Below are 23230 nucleotides of genomic sequence, written 5' to 3' on the forward strand. Positions count from 1 at the left end.
GATAAAAACCTGTTGCCATGCTCGAGGGCTTTTTCCCTTTTCCCTGTACCAAAATAAGAACAAATGATATATGTTTTTAACTTGCTTTTTCCCCCTCTTTCTGATAAAATGGGTGTGTTTCCAGGTTACACAGTAGATACATATCGTCAGGTTTAGTGTGGTTTGAAAACTGCCTCGTATTTTGCTGCTAGAAGAAAGTTCACCAAAATGTTAATGGACGCTGTATCTAGATTTTGGAATTACTGGAATTTTAAAAATGCTCTCTTTTTTTTTTTTATTTTTGAGAGGGAGTTTCACTCTTGTTGCCTAGGTTGTAGTGCAATGGCGCGATCGCGGCTCACTGCAAACTCCGCCTCTCAGGTTCAAGCAGTTCTCCTGCCTCAGCCTCCCAAGTTGCTGGGATTACAATGATGCGCCATAAGGCCCAGCTAATTTTGTGTTTTTAGTAGAGACGTGGTTTCGCCATGTTTGTCAGGCTGGTTTTGAGCTCCTGAGCTCAGATGATCCACCCGCCTTGGTCTCCCAAAGTGCTGGGATTACAGGCGTGAGCCGCCGCGCCCGGTCCTTCTTTGTCTTTAATGTTAGGACAGTCTGGCTTCAAAACAAAATATTTTAGGAACAAAACCAAGGAACAAATTGACGACTAGGGACGGGAAATCTCTCCAAAGCTTTATTTCAGATTAATAGTTGGAATCAATAGTGCTGATTTGTATAGAGCACATATAATCGTTGAATGCTTTGCAAATTTTTTTAAAGTTGGAAATTAAAACCTATGCTTTTCTGTATAAGCCTCCGTGTCCACTGGCTTTATTCTGTGAGTGGTCATTTATTTTTCTCACAACATTAGCTGTTTTCCTGTGCCAAAAGATGTATCTATTTTATTTCAGCTAATGAAATTTATGGTGAAATTGTGTTTTAAATATGTGCTGATAAGAGAAGAGTTCCCTTATTTGTGGGGTGTGTGTAATCTAATGTTAGGCGGGCAGGGGGAAGGATATTACATTGTTTATATATTAAAATTATGTTTATGTGAAAATTCAAGGGAAAAATAACAAATTAGCAACAATCAGTTGGGGGACAGAGTGAATTTTTGTTGCTGTTTGTCTCTGCCTTTTCCCTACATTCCCAGTGTTTTGTGATTTCATTTGCTTATTAAAAAATCCTAAAAATTAAAGACATCTTAAGAATAAAAGTCTATTTAATTTCATCCACCAAAAAATTTTGTTTTTATCATGCTTATAAAATAACTTACATTCATTGTGTAAACAAACATGAGATGTTCCAAAAAATATAAATGAGGACTTTAAAAAAATCACTGTAATTCCAAAATCTAGCTATACTCTCTATTAACACTTTGGTGTACTGACTTTCACTCTTTTCTATCGTTTCCTTTTCTCTTTTCTGTTTTTTTTTGTTGTTGTTGTGTTTGTTTGTTTGTTTGTTTTAGACAGAGTCTCATTCTGTTGCCCAGGCTGGAGTGCAGTGGCATGATCACGGTTCACTGCAGCCTCAACTTCCCGAGATCAAGTGATCCTCTTGCCTCAGCCTCCTAGGTAGCTGGGACTACAGGTGCACACAACTGCACCTGGCTATTTTCTTCTATTTTTTTGTAGAGATGGAGTCTATGTTGCCTAGGTTGGTCCTGAACTCTGGGCTCAAGTGATCCTCCCGCCTTAGCCTCCCAAAGTGTTAGATTATACGCATGAGTCACCTCACCTGGCTACTTTCATTCTTTTAAAGTGTTCAGTGTAATTGGAATTTGAGTATATGTAGAGTTTTTTCTTTTTCTTTCTTTCTTTCTTTTCTTTCTTTTTTTTTTTTTGAGACAGAGTTTCGCTCTTGTGACCCAGGCAGGAGTGCAATGGCGCGATCTTGGCTCACCGTAACCTCCGCCTCCTGGGTTCAGGCAATTCTCCTGCCTCAGCCTCCTGAGTAGCTGTAAATAAACTCTTTACCAGAAATATTATTCCTTTAGTTACAATATTTATGACAAAGATTTCCTCATATTCTTTAACTTTAAATTTTGCTTATTATCACTTTTGGTACACACAAGTTTGCATTTTCACACGGCAAAATGTTGGTTTTGCTGGTGGAGAATTCCTTCATGGCTTGTATGTGTTAAAAGAGCATCTTCATACTCATCTGAATGTTCCACCTAGATTTTTGTTTGTTTGTTTGTTTGTTTGTTTGTTTTTTGAGATGGAATCTCGCTCTGTCACCCAGGTTGGAATGCAGTGGCGTGATCGCAACTCACTGCAACCTCAGCTTCCCGGGTTGAAACAATTCTCCTGCCTCAGCCTTCGTTGTAGCTGGGATTACGGGCGCCCTCCACCACGCCCAGCTAATTTTTGTATTTTTAATAGAGACGGGGGTTTCACCATGTTGGTCAGGCTGGTCTCGAACTCCTGTACTTGTGATCCGCCCTCCTCGGCCTCCCAAAGTGCGGGGATTACAGAAGTGAGCCACCCAGGTGATGACTTCTCATTTCTTCTTTGGTTTTTTTTCGGAGTCACTTTGGGAAATTCGGTTCCATCTGTAAAATACAGGTCGGTTGCCCCCCTCGCGCGGCCAATGGACGCTCCCAGTGAGGACAGACCGGCCCTTTGCGGGAGCGGGGCGGGGCGAAGGGGCCCCAGGGCGGGGCTCCGCCCGAGCCCGGCCCCTCCCACCGCCGCAGCCACTTGTGCGCCCCGAGCCGGCTGCTTCTGGACCCTCCCGCGTGCCGTTCTTACCCGGCCTGCCCCGCGCCGCTGCTTCCGGAAGTGGACCTCGTTTCCTCCCAAGTGGAGCGTTTGTGCCTGAGCTTGGCGGGTTTGCTACGGCACCGAAGGGCTGGAGAAGCCTTGGGGTCAGGGGCGGGCCGGTTGCCGCAATGGCTGGGAGTCAGGACATGTTCGACGCCATCGTGATGGCGGATGAGAGGTGGGTGGCGAGGTCGGGCCCGCACCCTGCTCTGTCTGGTTCTCCCCCAGCGGATTCACCGCCGGCTGTGGTCCAGGGCGGCTGCTGGAGCCTGGCGTCCCGCGGGCGTGCGCATTGGGCGAGCGTCTGATGGCCGTGGACGCTGGGACAAGTGTGGGCCGAGATGCTTTGGTCCTCCTCCTCTCCTCGCCAGCCCCGGCGGGGCACGTGCCCAGCTGCTCTTCCAGACCCGCCTACCCTGTCGGGGCTGCCCTGAGCATCTGCTCGGTCTGTGGTTGCCCTCCTCCGGGGCCGCCCCGTCCTCTGGGAGGACAGACCTTTGCCATCTGGGAACTGCCTCTTTTTCTTGTTCCTCGATCGTAGGACATACGGCAGTATTCATGGATGTGCTGATAGATGTGCCCGACCCCACCCCTTTTCCTCCAGAGCCCCCGGGGAGCCCCTCCTGCTGCGACAGTGGGGGAGCTGTGAGGTGCCTCCTGGCTGACTTCCAGTGCCCGGCCCGCAGAACACGCCCATAAATGTTAGTTCAGAAAGCGATGGAACATTTAGCAGTCAGTCGCTGACGTTTATTTAGCTCGCGCTGTGAGTCAGACTGAGCTAAACGTTCCACCCTGGTTATCCGTTTCAGCCCTACTTGGTAAATGGATCCTATTCTTCTTTGGAATTTACGGAGGAGGCGGCACCGTCACTTTCCAGAGTCACACAACTAATACGTGGGGAGCTGTGCAGTCTGCTTCATGGGGTGCTGCAGCCCACTCCTTGCCTCTTTGGTGACTGCAGGTTAAGATAGTGCTAGTCCCACTGTTGGTCTTCAGGGTCGGTCGTAGAACATTTGTGGTGATTGGATGGCATTTCTCGCTGTTGTCCACTGATGTGATGTAAAACCCTGTGAATGTTGCAGGTTTTTGGAAGTGGTTGACCTGAGCTAGTGATACTTGTGTCCACTACAGAACTGTGGCTCCCTCCCGCTGGCTGCAAACCAGACTCAGGAGACTGAAAAGTAGATTCGCGGCCAGGTGTGGTGACTCACACCTGTAATCCCAAGACTTTGAGACGCCAGAGCTGGAGGATTGCTTGAGCCCAGGAGTTTGAGGCTATAGTGAGCTGTGATCGTACCACTGCAGTCCTGGCAGGGCAACAGAGACCCTATCTCCAGACTTAGTGAATCACTGGGGCTGAGGCTTTTGAGTTAATATCTTTGAATTTTCCTTGTTTGTTTCTAGTACTCTATCAGGTTTGGGATTCACTAATTTAGCCCTTTGTTGTAGATGAAGAAACTGAGCTACAGGAGGTACAGTGACTTGCGAGAGGAGACTCGGGAAGGGGTAGAGCTGGCACTGGAATCTGTGTCTTCTGATTGAATTTTAGGCTTTTCCTATTTTACTCTGACTTGTCTTACTGGTTCTGGGTAATATATAGAAAAAACTTTTTCTGGAATAGGTATTCTTTCTCCTGTTGATTTGATGAAGCATGCTTCTCCTTCACAGGTTTCATGGGGAAGGGTATCGGGAAGGCTATGAAGAAGGCAGTAGTTTGGGTGTGACGGAGGGAAGGCAGCATGGCAGGCTGCATGGAGCCAAAATCGGGTCTGAGGTAAGTGGGAACCCCCTTTTGGAGATGAAGCCTCTTCATTTACAGTTTATAATTTATTTTGATATTCAGTGTGATGGAGTAAGAATGTCGGGCCTTTTACAATCACAGTGCCTGACTCATGCCTGTAATCCCAGCACTTTGGTGGGATTGGGTGGATCACCTTGAGGTCAGGAGTTCCAGACCAGCCTGACCAACATGGTGAAACTCTGTCTCTACTAAGAATACAAAATTAGCTGGGTGTGGTGGCTCATGCCTGTAATCTCCCGGTTACTTGGGAGGCTGAAGTATGATAATTGCTTGAACCCGGGAGGCGGAGGTTGCAGTGAGCGGAGATTGTACCGTTGCACTGCAGCCTGGGCGACAAGAGTGAAACTCCATCTCAAAAAAAAAAAAATCCCAGCGTTTGTGTGGAAGTTAATTGACTACATGTTCTGTTGGTGGAGTATTCTTAGTACAGAACCAAGAATGCATTTTGCTGTGTAGACATAATTAAACTATGCAGGCTGGATAAGAGAAAACAAATTCCTGGTCTCCTTAGTTTACTTGGGAGTGTCATGGTGCTGGCTCATACACCAAGCCAGCTGAATCACTGTCCAAAGAATGGGTGCCCTCTGTCATGTGAAAATATTCCATTTATGTACGTTGAAATTTCATTAACTTCGTGATATTTTTTCTTTTCTTGTCTTTGTGCTAGATTGGACCTCACTTACAGATAAGTGGTCCTTACTGGCAAAGTCTGAGTTGAGGCAGTTACGAGCATATTAGATGTTTGATGCTCCGAAACAGATCACCACAAAATGCGTGGGCTTAACACAGCAAATATTGATTATCTCACATTGTTTCTGAGGGCTGGGAACTCAGGAGCAGCTTTGCTGGGTGGTGCTGTCTCAGGGTGTCAGCCAGAGCCGCGTCACCTGAAGGCTGGACTAGGGTTGGAGGATCTGCCTCCAAGGTGGTGCTGTCACCTGACTGTGGGCATGGATGTCTCCATAGGGATGCTTGTGTGTCCTCGTGATGTTCGAGAGCGAGTGATCGGAGAGAGCTGGTGAGGCAGGTGACATTGGCTTTTGTCCCTGGACTCAGGAGCTTTGTGCTGCTCCTACACATTCTGTTGGTTATGAAAGCCACCCTGGTAGAGTGTCGAGGGACCTGCACAGGGCATGGGTACCAGGAGACGAGGACTGGGGTGTCTGGGAGGCTGGCTGCCCCACATTGCCCAGTGCTCAACAGGTACTTCCGGAACAGTAATGTCAGAAGCACCGCTGCCCTCTGCTCCCACCTTTTGTTTTGAGATCTTGGTAATTAAAGTGTACTTAGTTGCTTATGAATTTCACTCTTAAATGTTTTTCAAATTCACAGATCGGGTGCTACCAAGGTTTTGCTTTTGCATGGAAGTGTCTGCTGCACAGTTGCACCACTGAGAAAGACAGGTAAAGTTGGAGATGTCTTACTGTTTCAGCGTAGGAACCAGGAGTTCCAATTTCATAGGCTACCAACATGACCTTGAATAATCAATCTGTCTGTTCCTCATCTGTAAAATGGAGAAAATAATAAATGTCAAGCTTGAGTGTTGTTAGGAGGTTTCATGGAAATACCAAATAGAAAGTGCCAGGCACATTTGGGGTGTTTGAGGAACGCTGGCCATGGTTGCTTCTCAAGAGGTCTGTGCTCCTGCCTTGTACCTGGAGTCATTCGTGCACCAGGTGGCTTTTAGGTACCCTGCCAATAAAATAAGGTTGACATTGATTCTATTTTCCCGTTCATCTTTCCCCAGAGCTTCTAATAAACAGATTACAACAGTTTTGGTGTGACTTGGGCTCAGAAATGATGACGCCATTGTCACCAGTTTCTTTTTGACACAGCCAACTAAGTCTGTTAACAAGAAAACGCGTTTACGTGTGTTTAACTCCTTTCTGGAACTCGTCAGCACTCAGTAACGGTTAGCTGTCGTTTGAATTGTTTCCAGCCTTTCAGAACTCTTCTTCTTACATTCTACTTACTGAAGCCCCACGTGACCCTCTTTATCTGTCTTCATTCTGAAGCTGCAAATGAACCCTTAAGTAAAAGGCAGAGATGGTTTGGACACTGCCGCTTATGGGCGGCAGCAGACACGGGGCCTGTGCTGGTGCTCTGCATCAGTCATTGTGACACCTGGTGGCCTCGCCTAGCATGGGAGGGGCACAGGGAGAGTGGGTAACACTTGCCCTCACCATGTGACCTGAGCTTTTATTTGAAATAGCTTGAATTTCTAGAAATACCTTGAGTATCTTGAATATTCAAATGCTTAAGAATGAGGATGCTTGCAAGTGATACGGGTGGTTCTTTCTCCTCCGTTTGTACGAGCAGTTGGGGGTTGGTGGGATTCTGGGTTAGCAGAGGGGCACTGGAGGGCATTTTCTGCTTGGTTCTCAGGGAGCAGCAGGCAGCGAGGGCTCCGACGGGAATCGTTGTTGGCAGCCTGGGCTGCCACTGGGTGGCAGTCAAAGCTGGGCTTGGTTCTCAACTCAGGCCACGAGAGGTCGTGTGTTCTTGAAGTTCTTCACCTGTCTTCTCCCACAACATCAGAGTCTGTCTGCTCCTGGGGAAGTGCTTGGCTTTGTGTCCACCGTCCCATGCCAGGAGGTCGCCAGCCCTTACCCCAAAGCAGGGTTTGCTGACTTCTTAAAGCAGCACACTCAGCTTAGCTAATAGAGAAGAAGCGCTTTGGTTGATGAAGAGCTGGTGGAAGCCCTGCCAAGTCCCCTCGAGGGCCGCCCTCACCCCTTGGCAGTACCCAGAGGTCTCTTTGGAACCTGAGCCTTTATGTAGGCAGTGGTTCACGGATATTTGGATCTTACATGTCAGTATTTTTTTTTTTTGAGACACAGTCCACGATCTTGGCTCACTGCAGCCTCTTCCTCCCAGGTTCAAGAGATTCTCCTGCCTCAGCCTCCCGAGTAGCTGGGATTACAGGCTCCTGCAACCACGCTTGGCTAATTTTTGTATTTTTAGTAGAGACGGGCTTTCACCATATTGACCAGGCTGGTCTCGACTCCTGACCTCGTGATCTGCCTGCCTTGGCCTTCCAGAGTGCTAGGATTACAGGCGGGACCCACCACACCTGGCCAGTATTTTTTTTTTTAGTGGTGAAGGGCTGACATTGCATCTTCTACCTGTAAGTTTTTCCACATAAGGATGTTAAGAGAAAAACACCTGCCCCACTGCACTGTCATTCAGCAAAATGCTGGGCATTTTAACACCAGGGAAACCATGGAGAGCGGCATCTCAGGCCAAAAGATGGTGCTTTCCATGGAGTAACTAGCTTCTGGTGAAACCCTTCTGCAGAACAGCACGCTCCAGGGCTGAGCATGGGGGCTCTAGCACCATCACTTCTGTTTCGTTGGCCCTGAGCTGCTCACACCTGGCTGATGTGTGCCGCTTCTGAAGATGCGCCTGGTTCGGTGTGTCTGAGCAGCATCGCTGACCAAAGAAGTCCCTGCTTGCCCAGTGGAAAGGGGGTGGTACTCCATCGGGTCGGCATCCAGCCACCTCCCATGTTTTGGCATCTCCCTTTTGTCTCCCTGGAAACCAGGTGCTTTGTTGCTAAAATTGACTTGCTTTGACCTTTCACAGTTTTGTATTTTCTCAGAGAGGTGGCCATTGTTAGCTCCTGTGAACTGGTTTGCTGCTGCAAACTTACTCTTCTCTGTATCCAGAAGGACCGGCCATTCACATGGACACAGGAGGTCTTGGATGCTTTGAATTGCTGTTGATTCATCCTAACCATCAGTTCTTTAAAATTCCCATAAATCGGCTAGGTGTGGTGGCTCACATGTAATTCCAGCACTCTGGGAGGCTGGGGCGGGTGGATCACTTGAGATCAGGAGTTCGAAACTAGCCTGGCCAACATGGTGAATCCCTGTCTCTACTAAAAATACAAAACAATTAGCTGGGCATGGTGGCGCACGCCTGTAATCCCAGCTACTCGGGAGGCTGTGGCAGGAGAACTGCTTGAACCCAGGAGGTAGAGGTTGCAGTGATCTGAGATCACACCACTGCACTCAAGCCTGGGCAACAGAGGGAAACTCCATCTCAAAAAAAAAAAAAAAATCCCGTTAATTGAGTATCTTGCATACTCTGGCCACTCACGTGGTCCGATGTGGTGTAGGGGCAGCATGCTTCTCAGGACCACCTGTGGTTCATTGACCAGACCTGGCCCCACCAGATGTGCACGTGTGTGGACTGTTTCTAAACTCCTGCAGATGAGAGCCGTCATCTCCAGGATCCGGTGGAAACCAAGAGACTAACATTTATTGAGCGCCTACTCTGTGCTAGAGACCAGGCTTCATGTCAGTTAATTAATTAATCAATTAATTAATTTTGAGACAGAGTCTCACTTTGTCACCCAGGCTGGAGTGCAGTGGCAGAATTTCAACTCACTGCAGCCTCCACCTCCCAGGTTCAAGCAATTCTCCTGTCTCAGCCTCCTGAGTAGCTGGGACTACAGGGGCTCATCACACCCGGCTCAATTTTGTATTTTTAGTAGAAACGGGGTTTCACCATATTGGTCAGGCTGGTCTTGAACTCCTGACCTCAGGTGATTCACCCTCCTTGGCCTCCCAGAGTGCTGGGATTATAGGCATGAGCCACTGCGCCAGGCCCATGTCAATTATTTAATCCTCTTGAAAGCCTATGACGTTGCTGTTACTTTCCCCATTAAAAAAAAAAAATAACAGAAATGAATTTCTCACAGTCTGGAGGCTGGGATGCTCCCCATTTTACAGACGAGGCCAGAAGGATTGAGAGCAAGAAGATAGGTGCTGGGGAGCAGTCATGCCCAGGGCTGCTGTCTCCTGGGCACACACCCTTTCTGCAGAACCTCCTTGCCTACCCAGCAAAGCTCTGTCCTCCCTGGGGAGGGGACGGTGCCGATTTCCGCCCTTTGGAGGGAGCGGTTTGCTGGTTTACCTAAAGCTGACCTCCAGAAGGCTTTGTGCACAAAGATTCCAGATACTGGAAAATCCGCAGACGGAGAGCAGGCCTGCTTGTGCCCTGCCCCAGTCCCGCTTGTGTCCTGCCCCAGTCCCGCTTGTGTCCTGCCCCAGTTCCTCTTGCCCGGTTCTGTCTGTTCCTGCTTGTGTGACCTCAAGAGTCAGCAGGGCTTCAGGCGGCCTCAGCCATGCAGCCCCGTGGCCGGGATGGAGGCATGTGTGTAAGCGAGGCACACACTTGCTGTTGAGGCGCCGGGTGTGGGCATAAGCATGTTGCTAGGTAAATAAATTCGATTTCGTGTAATGAGAAAATCATCAGCTTCGGAACGACATTCTTAGTGCACCTGCTGGGCGTCAGTAAGCGAGCGACATAGCCATTGTGTAAGTTGAGCCTGTTGTGTGCACATGACTGAGAGAATCTGTGTTTCTATGCGTTACAGCAGAAAGATGAAAGTCTTAGAATCATTGATTGGAATGATCCAGAAATTCCCTTATGATGACCCTACTTACGATAAACTCCACGAAGACTTAGACAAAATCAGAGGGAAATTTAAACAGGTGCGTGCGCTGTGCTTTCCTCCTGCTGGGAACGCCTGATTGTGCCTTTCCCGGGTGGGGCGATGCGCTCCCGTGGCCGCTGCAGCAGTGGCCTGGGGCTGCGTGCCCCGTGGAACTGTCCACAGAGGCGCCTCATCCTTGAGTCGCAGTGTAGGGAAACTGAAGACGGTCCAGAGAACAGGAGTTAGAACTTACTCTTGGGTTGGCCACATAGACAGGAAAAGCTTTAGCTAGAGATAGAGTTGTCTTCTCATTTTTCAGTAAAAATGCACAAGATTAAAAATACCATCTCTTTTCTTTCGTGTTTTTAGTTTTGTTCATTACTCAACGTTCAGCCAGACTTTAAAATTAGTGCAGAAGGTTCCGGACTTTCATTTTGAGGACGATGGATGAACAAAGACCAGACATTGAGGACCAGCTGTCTATGTGTGAAGTGTTTAGAAACGCAGTGAAGGGCCAGGTGGTGCTGGGAGGGGACTGTTGAGTGGGGAGGGCGAGGGTTCCAGTCGGCCGTGGGAGAGCCTCCTTCCCAGGGTTTTCAGCCCGTCGGCTCGGTGCCCGTCGTTGGGCCGAAGCTGTCCCTGGCGGAGCCCTTGCTGGCTGCTCCTGGTGGCCGCCCCGGCAGCACAGGCTTGGCTGGTTCTGGGCTGGGGTTGGCTCTGGTGAGGGTCACTCCCTAGGCCTGGACTTGAGGCAGTTTGGTTTTTTTTTCCAGTGAGAGAGGCGGTTGCCCTGAACTAGGCTCGTGGGAGGTTTTGACGGGTGCTGTGCCGCATGTTGAGGCTGTGTGCGCCCGGCGCTGCAGGACATGCGTCCTGTGTTTTATTTAATCCCTTGCGGAGCCCGCAAGGTGGCTGTTATTCCCATTTTGCAGAGGAGGAAGCTGAGACGTGAAGGGATTGCCTGGCCTGAGGGCACCCGGCAGTGGAGCTGGGACTTCTGTCCCGAGGCCCATGCCTCTCGCCACCACCAGGCACAGCCTCCTCTGGAATGCACAGGCCGCCACCTACAGTGCTGGGAGTCACTGCCCTCCCTCCCAGGCCACACAGGTCCTGCCGAGCCTCATGGAGCACAGGGGAGTCCGTGGGGCCAGCTTGCCTGGGCGTCTCGCTGAGAGGAAGAGAGGCCAGCCCAATCCCGAGGGGACCCGGACATATCCTTCACACTGTCCCCAGAGGGGCGATGAACTTTGCAGCGTTAGAAAGTGGTGAAGGGGGGAAATGTATTGAACCAAAGACCAAATGTTAGGCCATCATAATATTTGCAGAAACTCTGAGAACGTGTGTGCAGGCTCCTGCATTCTCCCCGCTGTTAGGAGCTCTTCTGTCTCTGTCGGTCCTTACAAGGTGTCATGCAGAGGCAGTGAGGTGGGCACAGATGAGCGCAGTGGGTGGTTCCGTGGGTCCCCATGAGCTAAGTGGTCCTATGCAATGGCATGTGTTCACACACCCTCCTGTGTGTACTCCAGGGTCAACAAAGTCCCCACACGCTGGCTCTCCCCACCTCTCCTGTTCCAGGAAGCATGTCTGAAAGTAGTCCATGAGATTACTAAGGAGTCGCCAGGAATGCACTTCGGTTTTAAAACCATTCCGAATGTCCTATGGATTGTGCAGCTGCTGGCTGCAAGAGCCAGAGCAGGGACTCCCACGGGGGCAGCAGCAGGCAGACCTTGCCAGTGGCTCAGGAGGAGAGAGAGGGTGGTTTTGAGATGGAGTCTCACTCTGTCACCCAGGCTGGAGTGCAGGGGCGTGATCTCCGCTCACTTCAACCTCCACCTCCCGAGTTCAAGCGATTCTCCTGCCTCAGCCTCCCAGGTAGCTGGGATTACAGGGGCCTGCCACCATGCCCGGCTAACTTTTGTATTTTAAGTAGAAATGGGGTTTAGCCATGTTGGCCAGGCTAGTCTCTAACTCCTAGCCTGAAATGATCCACCTGCCTCAGCCTACCAAAGTGCTGGAATTGCAGTTGTGAGCTGCCGCGCCCGGCCTGCTGTTTTAAGTGCTGGAATTGCAGGCGTGAGCCGCCGCGCCCGGCCTGCTGTTTTGTTTTTAAAGATAAGACTTAGGTCTCCTCCCCCCGAACTCTAAACCCGCATGTGTGGCTGTGCACCCCTCGTTTGCAGCCTCGCTTCGCGTCTGGGGAAGTCTGCATTGGGCTTTGCCTCGTGCCTTCATCCCAGCTGCTGCCTTCTGGCCAGAAAGACTCCCGTTCTTTCTAGATGGTGGGACCGGGGGGCCTCTGTTGTGTTTTTCTTGGTGGATTTTGCGTTTTGTAAGTTTTCTGTTTTGATAATGTGTTATTTTTATAATTGGAAAAAAAATAAATAGTATTATTTTAAAGCGAAAGTTTGTCTGGGACCATTTATAACACAACATCCAGCCAGTTTACTTCCTCCTCCGAGGTATTTAGGATCCGGATACGATGGAAGACGTGCCTTAGATTTCCACCAGCTCGTCTCCTTAACCCAGCGTAGGCACGGCCACTGCCAGAGTGGTCCCATTGTGTGGGGACTGGTCAGCTCCTGCGAGGCCACCTGTCAGCAGCTATTACTAACCCACCCTCCCCGAGACATCTCTATCCCCCATCCCCACCTTCTCTCCCCTCTTCTCTTTTTTCTTTCTTCTCCCCTAGGTCTCCTATTCTCTCTCCCTCCTCCCTCTCAGCCTCTCCCTGTTCCCTCTCTGCCTCTCCCCCAGCAGCTGGCTGAGTAGCAGGCTGCCACTTCCTCCTCTGCTTTGCGCCACATGGAGGCAGGGCTGCCTCATCGTCTTCAAGGTTCTCAAACACTCTCCTGACCTGTGCCTGCCTGCCTGCCCTCTTCCTAGAGGACGAGACCCCGTTTCCAGGATCCCTGGGTCACCCCTGACGTTGCAGACAGAGCCTGCAGTAACAGGCGCTTCCATCCCGTCCAGGCGGCGCCATCCTCAGCAGTCGCACCAGGAATGAGCAGTTCTGTGTCTCGTCTTCCGCTAATGAGGTGGTGGTAGAGGGCCCGACCAGTCCCCAGCACGGTGGGTTGTGTCTGTGCTGAGCTAAGGAGATGAGTTGGCAGGAGGTCCTGCAGGGGCTGCTGGGAAAGTTACATCATGCCAAAGAAGGTGCTGGTGCTATTTTGGACACGATCCCATTGGGCTGTGACAACTAGAACTGCTGCAGGCATCTTGCAAGCTGGCGACCGCTGCAGCCACCCCTGAGCCTGGCAGAGCAAAGAGCTGGGAGAACCTGCGTCCTCGATGCCGGCAGTGCCTTCCCACCAGCCTCGAGCCGCCTGGCTCGCACCTGTAAGCGCCGCACGTCCCAGTCCTTGGATGCTGTTGCCCCGGGTTTGCGCTGTTTGCGGACGAAGTCTTTGGCTGTCTTCCCCATCCCTGCCGGTCCCATCCTGTCCCACTAGTTCTGGGTGTCAGCCTTTGTCCAGCGTGGCCTGGGGTTTGGGAGCTCCTGGGGTTGGACTCATCCCTTCTGGTTGCTTTCCCAAGGCTTCGACCTGCTCCTGCCTTCCTGTCGGAGCTCCAGCGTGTTTCCTGCCACGGTCTCAGCTCGGGCTGCTGTAACAGCACCACTGGGGTGGCTTCAGCAGCAGTCCATTTTCCCAGTTCTGGAGGCTGGAGTCCGAGACCAAGGCGTCACCGGGCCGCCGCCTCCCGAGGCTTCTCTCCGTGCCTTGCAGGCAGCTGCCATCACGACCCGTGTCCTCACGTGGTCGTTCTCTGTGTGTGTCATCTCTACAAGGACCCCAGTCAGACTGCATTCGGGCCAACCCTTACGGCCTCATTTGAACCAAGTTACCAGTTAACCTCGTTGTCAAACACAGTCACATTCAGAGGCACTGGGGGCTGAGGCTTCCACACAAGGTTTGTGGGGACACAGTTCAGCCCCTGCCAGGACCCTGGCTGTGCTGCTGGATACATTGTTAAATTGGGAGAAAAGAAAGCCATTTCGTGTAAAAGTTGAAGTTACTTCAATTAGTTTTTCTAGAATGTTAACCTCGAGGCGCCAGCAAGAGTAGTCAGCCCTCTGCTGAAGTCCCCACCTCAGAGTCACCTCACTGGGTGGCCAAAGGGAACTGCCCAGGGACCATGCTGCTGTCCTAAAACACGGCCACGTTTCGCTTCATTTTACATTCACCCCTTGAAATGTTTTCTCTGACCAGCGACAAGAAAAGAATGAGGAGATACAGAAGAAGGAACGAGAGGCCTGTTTGCTGGGTGGCTGCTGGTGGCCCACCCTTTCCCTGATGACCCACCAGTGCTGGAGGCTGGGCTACCGCCCTCGCTTTGCAGAGACAGGCGGCCCGGCTGAGGACGAGTCCAGCGGTCGCAGTAAGTGGCGGACTTCAGGCTTGCAGCAGGGCTTGTGCAGACTGCTTCAATTGCTCGCTTCCTGACCCGTTATTTTACATACGTCTTCTTCACCGAAGCAGAACCTTGTTTTTCTGAGAATCTTGCAGCCCGTCTTTGGGACCCATCCCCGGCCTTTTTGACATGGGGGACAGTTTTTCCATGGCTGGGGCTTGGGGGTGGGGTTGCTTTGGGATGAAACTGTTCCACCTCAGGTCATCAGGCAGTAGATTCTCATAAGGAGCGTGCAGCCTCGATCCCTCACGTAAGCAGTTCGCAACAGTGTTCACGCTCCTATGAGAATCTAATGCAGCCGCTGATCTAACAGGAGGCGGAGCTCAGGCGGTCGGTCATGTTCACTGGGCTGCTGCTCACCTCCTGCTGTGTGGCCGTTCCTAATAGGTCATAGACTGGTGCCGGCCCACGGCCTGGGGATGGGGGACCCGTGATCTAGCAGACTGAGGCCAGACTGAGGCAAAAACGAGTTTATGGAAGACCCACGCTGGCTGCCTGGAGGAGAGGCAGTGACTGAATGGGTCCTTAGCTGCCCCAGACCCTGTGAGCAGATCTCACCTAGGGACACCCGTGGCACTTTGGGAGCCCAGGGGAGGGGAGGGAATGAGAAGATGGGGAAAGGAGGAGGCGGCCTTCATACTGAGCTTTGCGAGCACTCATCTGGCCTCACGCCACCACAGAGGAGTCTCTTCCACTCTACCTGAAAACACCAGTGTCATCTGGAGATACCCAAAAGTGTAATTAATATGCACGTTTATCCTAATTCCCACAGTTATTCTGATCCTGAATGGATCAAATGAGGAACTGGATTGTGACTCAGGAAACTGAAGTCATAGAACTCTTAAGATCTGAGAAAAATGGGTCACTGTGTTCGGTGCTTCACAGGACATGGGGCCTGCAGGCGAGGAGCCAGGCCCCGAGCGTTCAGTGAGCTGTCCAAGCCAACGTGACTAAGGAGTTCAGCCGGGACCTCTCAGATTAACTCCAAGAAGGTTAGTCGCTCCTTGCTCATAAACTTTTCCGTAACTCTCTGGCTGGCACACTCAGCTGGCATCGAGCCCTTGCCCCGTCTGCCCCTTAGTGACCCCATCAGGACAGCGCCTTGGCTGTGTCTCCCTGGCACCCTTTACCAGAGTGGCGGGGCCTTGGATTGCAGCGATGGCAGCCTCTATTTCAGGCGATGCCTGAACGTGGAGAGCATGTGATACACGCTGAGGGAGAGGCTCACAGACTGACGTCCTTCGGCTGGCTCCAGTGACCATGTGCCCCTGGAATTCGAGGGGACTGTGGAGCCTGCTTCCAGGCTTTGAGAGCTCAAGTCTGTTGCAAATTGAATTGTATCCACAAAGAGAAACGTTGAAGTCCCAGCCTCTGCTACCTGTGACTTTATTTGGAAATAAGAAATAGAGTCTTTGTAGATTTTATTAAGATGTAAATTGGCCGGTCACGGTGGCTCACACCTGTAATCCCAGCACTCTGAGAGGCCAAGGCAGGCAGATCACAAGATCAGAAGATTGAGACCATCCTGGCCAACATAGTGAAACCCCATCTCTATTAGAATACAAAACATTAGTTGGGTGTGGTGGCACGTGCCTGTAGTCTCAGCTACTTGGAAGGCTGAGGCAGAGGAATCGCTTGAACCCAGAAGGCAGAGGTTGCAGTGAGCCAAGATCACACCACTGCACTCCAGCCTGGGCAACAGAGCAAGACTCTGTCTCAAAAAAAAAAAAAAAAAGATATAAGTTAAGGTGACATCAAACTAGAGTTGGGTGGCCCCTTCGTCCAATATGACTGGTGTCTTTTTGAGGAGAGGGGAGCTGGTGGCACAGGGGAGACACTGCCATATGAGACACGGCTGCTGGCCCTGTGAGGATGGAGGCAGAGTTCGGAGCAGCACATGGAGCAGCCGAGAAGAGCCGAAGGTGGCCCGAAACCGGCGGAAGCAGGAGACCTTGGGCCCTGCACATGCTGCTGGCATCTGGAATGATGAGAGAAATTTTGGGTGTTTTAAGCCACTGAGTTTGTGACAATTCATTACAGCAGCCATAGAAAAAACCTACAAGGCCCCTCTCTGTGCCTGGGCGTTTGTTTGCTGGTCTGGAACTGCTCTGTCTGAAGGGACAGGTCCCTTCTCCACAGCACGTTCTGTGTGTAATGGAGCACACATGTGACCAAACTGACTTGGAGAAAGGACCTGCCCACATCCATCTCCCGAGTTCCGAGGCCGGAGAGCGCCTGCAGGGGCTGAGATGGGGCCAGGGGCAGCTCAAGCCTGCTCTGGTGGAGCCCCTGTGCCAGGCGGCTGCACCATAGGATCCAGACCCTTCCGGCCCTGCACGCCGGACCTCTTCAGGGATTTGCCTTGGCTCCCCTGGTCTCGGCCACCACTGAGGGCAGGTGGCAGGAGCCCCCAAAGGACGCTGTTACCTCAAGGCTCCCTCCCGGAGAGGCCTCTGCCTTCTGGGAGGCGCAGCTGCCCTGCACAGGGGCCTGAGTCAGTCTCCACCAGAGCAGGTTGGCTTGAGCTGCCCCCCAGTCCCAGCCCCTGCGGGCACTCTCCGGCCTCGGAACTCGGGAGACGGGTGTGGGCAGGCCCTGTCTCCAAGTCAGTTTGGTCACAGAGTGTGCTGTGGAAGACGGACCTATCCCTTCAGAGACAGCAGTTCTAGGCATACCTCTGGGCACTGGTGGCCCCAGGAGGAGTCATTCCCTGACCCTGTGGAACTCCCAGCCAAGCAAGATGGACATGTTAAAATTCCAAGATCAGACGGTAACTGTCAGCAGCTCCTGTTGTTTATATCGGTCATACTAGTTAAATCTAGAAGAGGTAGAAAACACACAAGCTGTCATAGTTAAGGGTCTTTGAAAACCAGGTGACACAGTGCCCACATCAGACTGACTTGATAAAGGACAATGATTGGCTCTTAGAACAAAAGGGGGATGATTTCAGGAGAGGCTTGATCCAGCAGCTTGTCTGGAGACCCATTACCCATTCTCGGCTTTCCCTCAGGACTGGCCTTGTGCTCAGGCTCCACTCAGAGGTCCTGGGGGCAACCCAGTCTTCCCTTGGGGCTGCAGAGGGGCAGCGCCCTCCCCGGGCTCATGTTCCTCTGCTGGGAATCCTGAGGAAGATGGGGAAGCATTCTCTTTTTCAGAAGCCCCAGAAAATGTCTCCCCAAGACTCATTGGCTCTGTTTGATTTCTCACCCATCCATGAACTTGCCGCTCTTCTGGTGGGCGTGGATGTGCTGTTGGTTAGAGCCTATCAGGTCCTGGCCTGGAGGTGGGGATGGCGTTGGTCCCACTCAAGCCACAGATCTGGCAATGGTGGAGCAAAATCTGAGCACTGTCAACAGCAGGAGTGGGTATCGTGGTGGCAAGAAAACCCAGAACTGCCCACTTGATGGACCAAAGGAGGGACGTAAGGTTGGCCTCAGTGCCACCACCCAGGGGGCCACCATGGCATGGGGCCTGTGCTTCCAGGCCCGGGTGGCACGTGGAACGGCGATGGTGATTATGCCGACGCGCCGAGGGGGTGATGGCGTTCCTGGAGCAGTCACTGCACCCAGGCTTCATGCTCCGCAGTGCTCCACACACCCTGAGCCAGTAAATCCTCAGCACCCGAGAAAGAATTCATTTATATGGAGCCCCTGTTCTGTGCTGGTCACTGTGGGTCCCAGATGGAGACAGCTCCCCATCACGGGCTGCGTTCTCGCAGGCTTTCTCCATGCCACAGATGTGGCCACTGAAGCCGGGAGAGGCGAGGCCACTCAGATCTGAGATCCAACCCCAGGGCCTTTTACTCCAAAACATGTGCCTAACATGCGACTATACATGCTTGTGAGTTTTAAACAGCTGCTCACCCTCTGACGTCCACTGCCAACCTGCTTGGCTGCCCTTCTCCAGGCCAGCGGCCAAGACACTGCTCACAGGGGCGGCTGCCTGGGAGCTTCGAAACAGGTGGAGCTGGCGAAGCAGGGCCCTGGGTTGTGTGCGTGGGGCCTGGCTGCAGATGGCCCGACGAAGGCTCCGTGTTTCCATTTTTGCAGCTTGAGCCCTTTCTTCTCCATGCAGCCGACCCAGCAGGCAGGCTGGATCGCACGCTAGCTGTGCGGTCCTGGCTCAGTCACTTTACCTCTCTGGGCTTCGGTTTGCTCATCTACAACAGGGGTCGGCAAACGACCACCCTCAGCCCGAATCCAGTCTGCTGCCTATTTTTGTAAATAAAGCTTTATTGGCACACAGCCAGGCTCACTCATTCACAGAGCGGCTGCGGCTGCTTTGGCACAGGGCAAGAGCCTGAAGCCTCTGTGTGGCCTTTACGGAAAACCCGCCAGTCCTTGACCTAACAGATGGGATGACTGTGTGCAGCAGAGTGCAGGCGCTGGGAGGGCCGGGCTGTGTCGGTGGCGCTCACCAGGGTGGTGTCCCCTCCCTGTCATCAAGCCATGGGGTTGTTTCAACACGTGGAGAGAAACTGCTCGGCACTGAGCACAGGCCTGCTGCACAGGCCTGGTACACACGGTGCCTCCCATGATTAAACAAAGGCAAGGGGGACTGCCCGACGGGCTCAGAGGGCCCAGGGTCCCGAATAGAAGCTGAGCCTCGGGTGAGACCACTCAGCTCTTAAAGTGGCTGTCGGTTGAGAGGCTTGTCTCAGCTGCCGCTAGGTGCAAATTAAAAGGATTAATGGACACGGCCGTCTTTGAAAGGCTCAAGGCCCACCGAAGCCCCTTCAGCAGAGGGCTCCGCATTCTGTCTTCCCCAGCCCTCCTTGTGTGCCCCTGAGAGTGGCGGTGACAATGCTCCCGGATGTGGGCCCCAAGGCCAGCGGCCCCGGAGCTGCCCGCCCACCCGTCCGCTGGCTATTGTCTGCTCCGGCCTGGCGGTGTGGCGCTGGGTCTGTGGGGCCCCGGCAGGCAGGGGACTGTGGGAACGGATTAGAGGTCTCGGGCTTGCTTTCCTCGTCTTGCATAAACTCTTGATCAAAGACATTCCTGGGATGACAGAGCCCTGTGAGCTGCGAGGCTGGCCCAGCGTGCGGGACACACGCCCCACACTGCTGCCCCTGCACAGGCCTGCCCTTGCTGGCCCTCGCTGGCCCTCACTGGCCCTGGCTGCAGCGCTGACTCTGGAGACCAGCCTTATGGTGGGACCGGTGAAGGAGCGGGTGCCAAGAGGCAACCCAGCCTTCCCCACCAAACTTGGAGGCCAGGCCCCCGGCGCTGTGCGGAGCGAGGCTGTGACTGCTTCCTGGGGTGCTTCGAGGAGGGTCACACCGCATGCAGGGTGGCTGGAGAGAGTGCCGGACGCACGCCACTGTGCCGCTGCTGGGCCTGGCTGCTCTGGAATCCCACGGGCGGGCACTGCCCTACCCCTGCAGCAGCCCCACCCACTGTTATCCCACAAGCGCCATCTGAAGTCCCAGTGCCCACTCTGCCCAGCCGCTTTCCTCTGTCCCCTCAGGGCCTCTCAGTCCTCGTTGTGATAACTCTAGGTGCTGTCTGGGTCCCTGGGGAGCCCCCAGCCCTTCCAGCTGTGGAGCCAGCAGCCAGTACGCAGGGCAGGCCGGACCCACGGCCCTGCCACTCAGCCCAGCAGCTTGGGGCTGCCCTGTGGAAACTGGCACTCCTCCCTTCCATTCCACCCCCTTCCTAGGACCCACTGTTTTTCAGGGTGGGACGAAGGGCGGCAGAGAGGAAGCGGTGAGATTTCCATCCTGGAGGGGCTCAGCCCGAGCAGGAAAGCACCCAAGCATGACAATCCTGGGCTCCCAGAGCCACCTGTCCGGTGTGAGGTGGGGAAGCCTTCAAAGACTGTCCTCACAGGGAGTGTGGAGATGAAGGTTCCTGTGGGCAGAGGACGGACACGTGATGCCATCTGGTGTGTCAGGAGCCCCTGGGCAAAGACATCGAGGTTGGCGGGCGTCAAGGCTGGGGAGAGATGGGCTGAGTCCCAGGGACCTTGGGTGGAGCTGAGGGGAAATAGGAAGGTGGCAGCAGGTGGGCAGAGGGCGAAGAGTGGATAAGGGCTGTCTGCAGGAAGATGGGTCAGGAGGCAGGGCAGGGCCCCTAATGAGCCATAGGGGTGGCAGGGTGCATGTGAGCAGGCTTCTGGGAAGGGGCTGCGGGGAGGGCCGACTGCTTTGGGCTTTGTCTCTGAAGCTCCTCAAGGGTCAGTTTTTACTGTCACCTCCTGGGCAGCGCAGATACCCCAACAAGGGACAAGGTCTTCACTGTATCCCAGGAGGCGGGGGCAGGCACCCAGGTGATGTCACTGGAGTTTGAGAGTTGGGAACGAAGGCCCAGAATGGCCAGATGACACCTTTGATACGGTTTGGCTGTGTCCCCACCCAAATCTCATCTTGAATTGTAGCCACGTGTTATGGGAGGGACCCCGTGGGAGATCATTGACTCATTGGGTGAAATCTGATGGTTTTATAAGGGTTACCCTTTTACTTGACTCATTTCTCTTCCCCGCCTCCATGGAAGACGGGCCTTTTGCCTTCGACATGGCTGTGAGGCCTCTCCAGCTACATAGAACTGTGAGTCTATTAAACCTCTTTTTCTTTATAAATTATAAATTACTCAGTGTTGGGCATGTCTTTTATTTTATTTTATTTTATTTGAGACGGAGTCTGGCTCTGTTGCACAGGCTGGAGTGCAGTGGCCCGATCTCAGCTCACCACAATGTCTGCCTCTAAGGTGGGTATGTCTTTATCAGCAGTGTGAAAAAGGGCTAATACAGCCTTGGAGCTCATGGCATAACCAGGGGGATGTACAGACCCACCCATCTTGGCACAGCTCGGGGTGGGGTGTACAGACCCACTCATCACCGGATGCCACAGATACCAAGACAGAGAGACAGGGCTGGGGTGAGGGGGAGCTTGCAATCATTTCACTCTGGCCCCAAGCCCTCTCTACACTTGGCTATGAACCCGCCTGACCCACACAGGGCCCCTGCCCTGCGCTGCCAGCCTGCCTGAGCCCCGCACTCGGCTCCCTCTCTCCCAGTAGATGCGTCGCTGCCTTTTGGCTCTGCCAGACCTATCAGCCTGCACATCCCTCTTCCATCTTAAAAAACTTCCAGGGGCTGGGCGCGGTGGCTCACGCCTGTAATCCCAGCACTTTGGGAGGCCAAGGCGGGTGGATCACCAGGTCAAGAGATCGAGACCATCCTGGTCAACATGGTGAAACCCTGTCTCTACTAAAAATACAAAAAATTAGCTGGGCATGGTGGCGCATGCCTGTAATCCCAGCTACTCGGGAGGCTGAGGCAGGAGAATTGCCTGAACCCAGGAGGCGGAGGTTGCGGTGAGCCGAGATCGCGCCATTGCACTCCAGCCTGGGTAACAAGAATGAAACTCCGTCTCAAAAAAAAAAAAAAAAAAAACTTCCAGACACTGAAGTACCTTCCTAGACCCATGTGGCTCCTCTCCTTGCCCGGCAAAGTGGCTCTTGGGCTTCTTCCCCACATCCTTGCTCAAACCTAGCAGGATCTGCTGGCGACCTTGCCTGCTCCATGAAACAACCAAAGAGGTTCCCTGTGCGATGGTTGGAGCTCCCTGCTCGGGCCTCCTGCTACACCCGTGTGCTCTCGGGGGATGGATGTGAATCCAGCTGCAGGCCGGGGGTGTGGGTTCTCTAGGACCTCAGCCCTGACACAGGGCCTGGCCCTTGCCCGATGTCTGGACAGCTGCAATGATGCTGACCTGGCCCCTGCCTTCAGGACGATTTGCCCCAGGAGAAAGGAGCTGGGCCTCGGAAGCCACCCGAGTGGCCACCAGTGTCCCCTCTGGCTCCGACTGTCCCTTGAGCTCTTGCTGACGTGACCTGTCGGGGCCACCTGCAGGCCCCCCACCCACTCAATATGGGGTTCCCTTGGGGAAGGCTCCTGGAGCCCCCACCCTCAGGGGAGAGGCTGGTGACCTACAAGGGCCAGGTGTCCCCTCCACACCCCACCTTCCTCCCAGGGCAGCCGCCTGTGGAGCCAACACACTGACCACCCCGGCCCCACTGTGGGCCCTGGGAGAAGCGCTCTATGAGGCAGAAAGGGCAGACAGCAGGTACTTCATAAAGGCCATGGAGATTTGACCTACAGCTGACAAGTAGCACCCATCGGTGGCGTGGGACCTGGGCTTCCACCTGGCTTGGGGTGAGGATGGGTCCAGGAGGTGTGACCAAGGTCCATGGACACCTTCCCAGGGCACTCCCACTGCCCACCTCCACCCGGGGTTTGAAGTTAAGTCCAGTCACGTGCCCCTAAAATCCAAAGGGGGAACGTCATGGACATCCTATAAGGCAGCCTCCAGGTCCCTGGATCATGACCCTGACACTCTTGATCAAATTTTTTTTTAAAAAACTTTGCTCTCCTGGAGGCGTCACCAAAGGACCGTGTTTCACCCAGAGCAAACAGAAGTTTGCGCCGGAAGAGGGTTAACGAATGCGGGCTGTATTTATTCTCCTATCTGCAAATAACCTGGGAAGACAAACTGCTGAGGCAAGGGGCGGGAGACAGTCCCAATCGATGGGCACCGCTCATGTCACCTGGGCCAGACCTGTTGTCTCTCGTGGGTGGATTCACCCAGCCAGGCTGCCTGCAAACTTCTCTGGAGCCTCCCTGGGACAGGAGACCCCTTCCCACCTCACACCTGGGCTCAGGGCTTCCTACCAGTTGGAGGAGTGCCCGATCCTGGCTGGATTGTCCCCAGCCCCCGGCTTGTGGCAGTGTCAGGAGACACTCATGGTTGTCACAGTGGGTGGCGTGACGATCGTCTTGCGGGTGGAGGTTGGGGTGCTGCTGAAGTTCCCACAGCACACATGTGGCTCC

At 53.2% G+C, this 23230-nt stretch overlaps 1 protein-coding gene and 1 long non-coding RNA gene across 3 annotated transcripts; both read left to right on the forward strand.

Moving 5' to 3' along the window:
• The first annotated feature begins 2772 nt into the window (after positions 1-2772).
• LTO1 (LTO1 maturation factor of ABCE1) lies at positions 2773-12391 on the forward strand. The gene is made up of 5 exons (XM_012452986.3): positions 2773-2922; positions 4413-4518; positions 5878-5948; positions 9929-10046; positions 10358-12391. The coding sequence occupies exons 1-5, from the start codon at positions 2873-2875 to the stop codon at positions 10424-10426; spliced, it is 414 nt and encodes a 137-aa protein (XP_012308409.1). The 5' UTR covers positions 2773-2872; the 3' UTR covers positions 10427-12391.
• Positions 12392-14282: 1891 nt separating this feature from the next.
• On the forward strand, positions 14283-21485 carry LOC135270053 (uncharacterized). 2 transcript variants are annotated; one of them, XR_010338268.1, is made up of 5 exons: positions 14283-14368; positions 15287-15393; positions 20077-20284; positions 20893-20945; positions 21032-21485. It is a non-coding gene; the product is annotated as an uncharacterized LOC135270053 (long non-coding RNA). The 2 variants fall into 2 exon arrangements; XR_010338267.1 differs by lacking the exon at positions 14283-14368 and having other exon boundaries at positions 15029-15393.
• Positions 21486-23230: the final 1745 nt, after the last annotated feature.

This window comes from Aotus nancymaae, unplaced genomic scaffold (assembly GCF_030222135.1).
Source record: "Aotus nancymaae isolate 86718 unplaced genomic scaffold, 86718_ANA_hifiasm-v0.15.2.pri h1tg000059l, whole genome shotgun sequence".
Classification (NCBI taxonomy): domain Eukaryota; kingdom Metazoa; phylum Chordata; class Mammalia; order Primates; family Aotidae; genus Aotus; species Aotus nancymaae.

What these genes read in the sequence shown, in the direction of transcription:
- LTO1 (XM_012452986.3), top strand. Translation starts at nt 2,873, where the DNA reads ATGGCTGGGAGTCAGGACATGTTCGACGCCATCGTGATGGCGGATGAG. An exon ending in ATCGTGATGGCGGATGAGAG is followed by an intron (nt 2,923 to 4,412) that starts GTGGGTGGCGAG and finishes TCTCCTTCACAG; the next exon opens with GTTTCATGGGGAAGGGTATC. An exon ending in TGCACCACTGAGAAAGACAG is followed by an intron (nt 5,949 to 9,928) that starts GTAAAGTTGGAG and finishes TATGCGTTACAG; the next exon opens with CAGAAAGATGAAAGTCTTAG.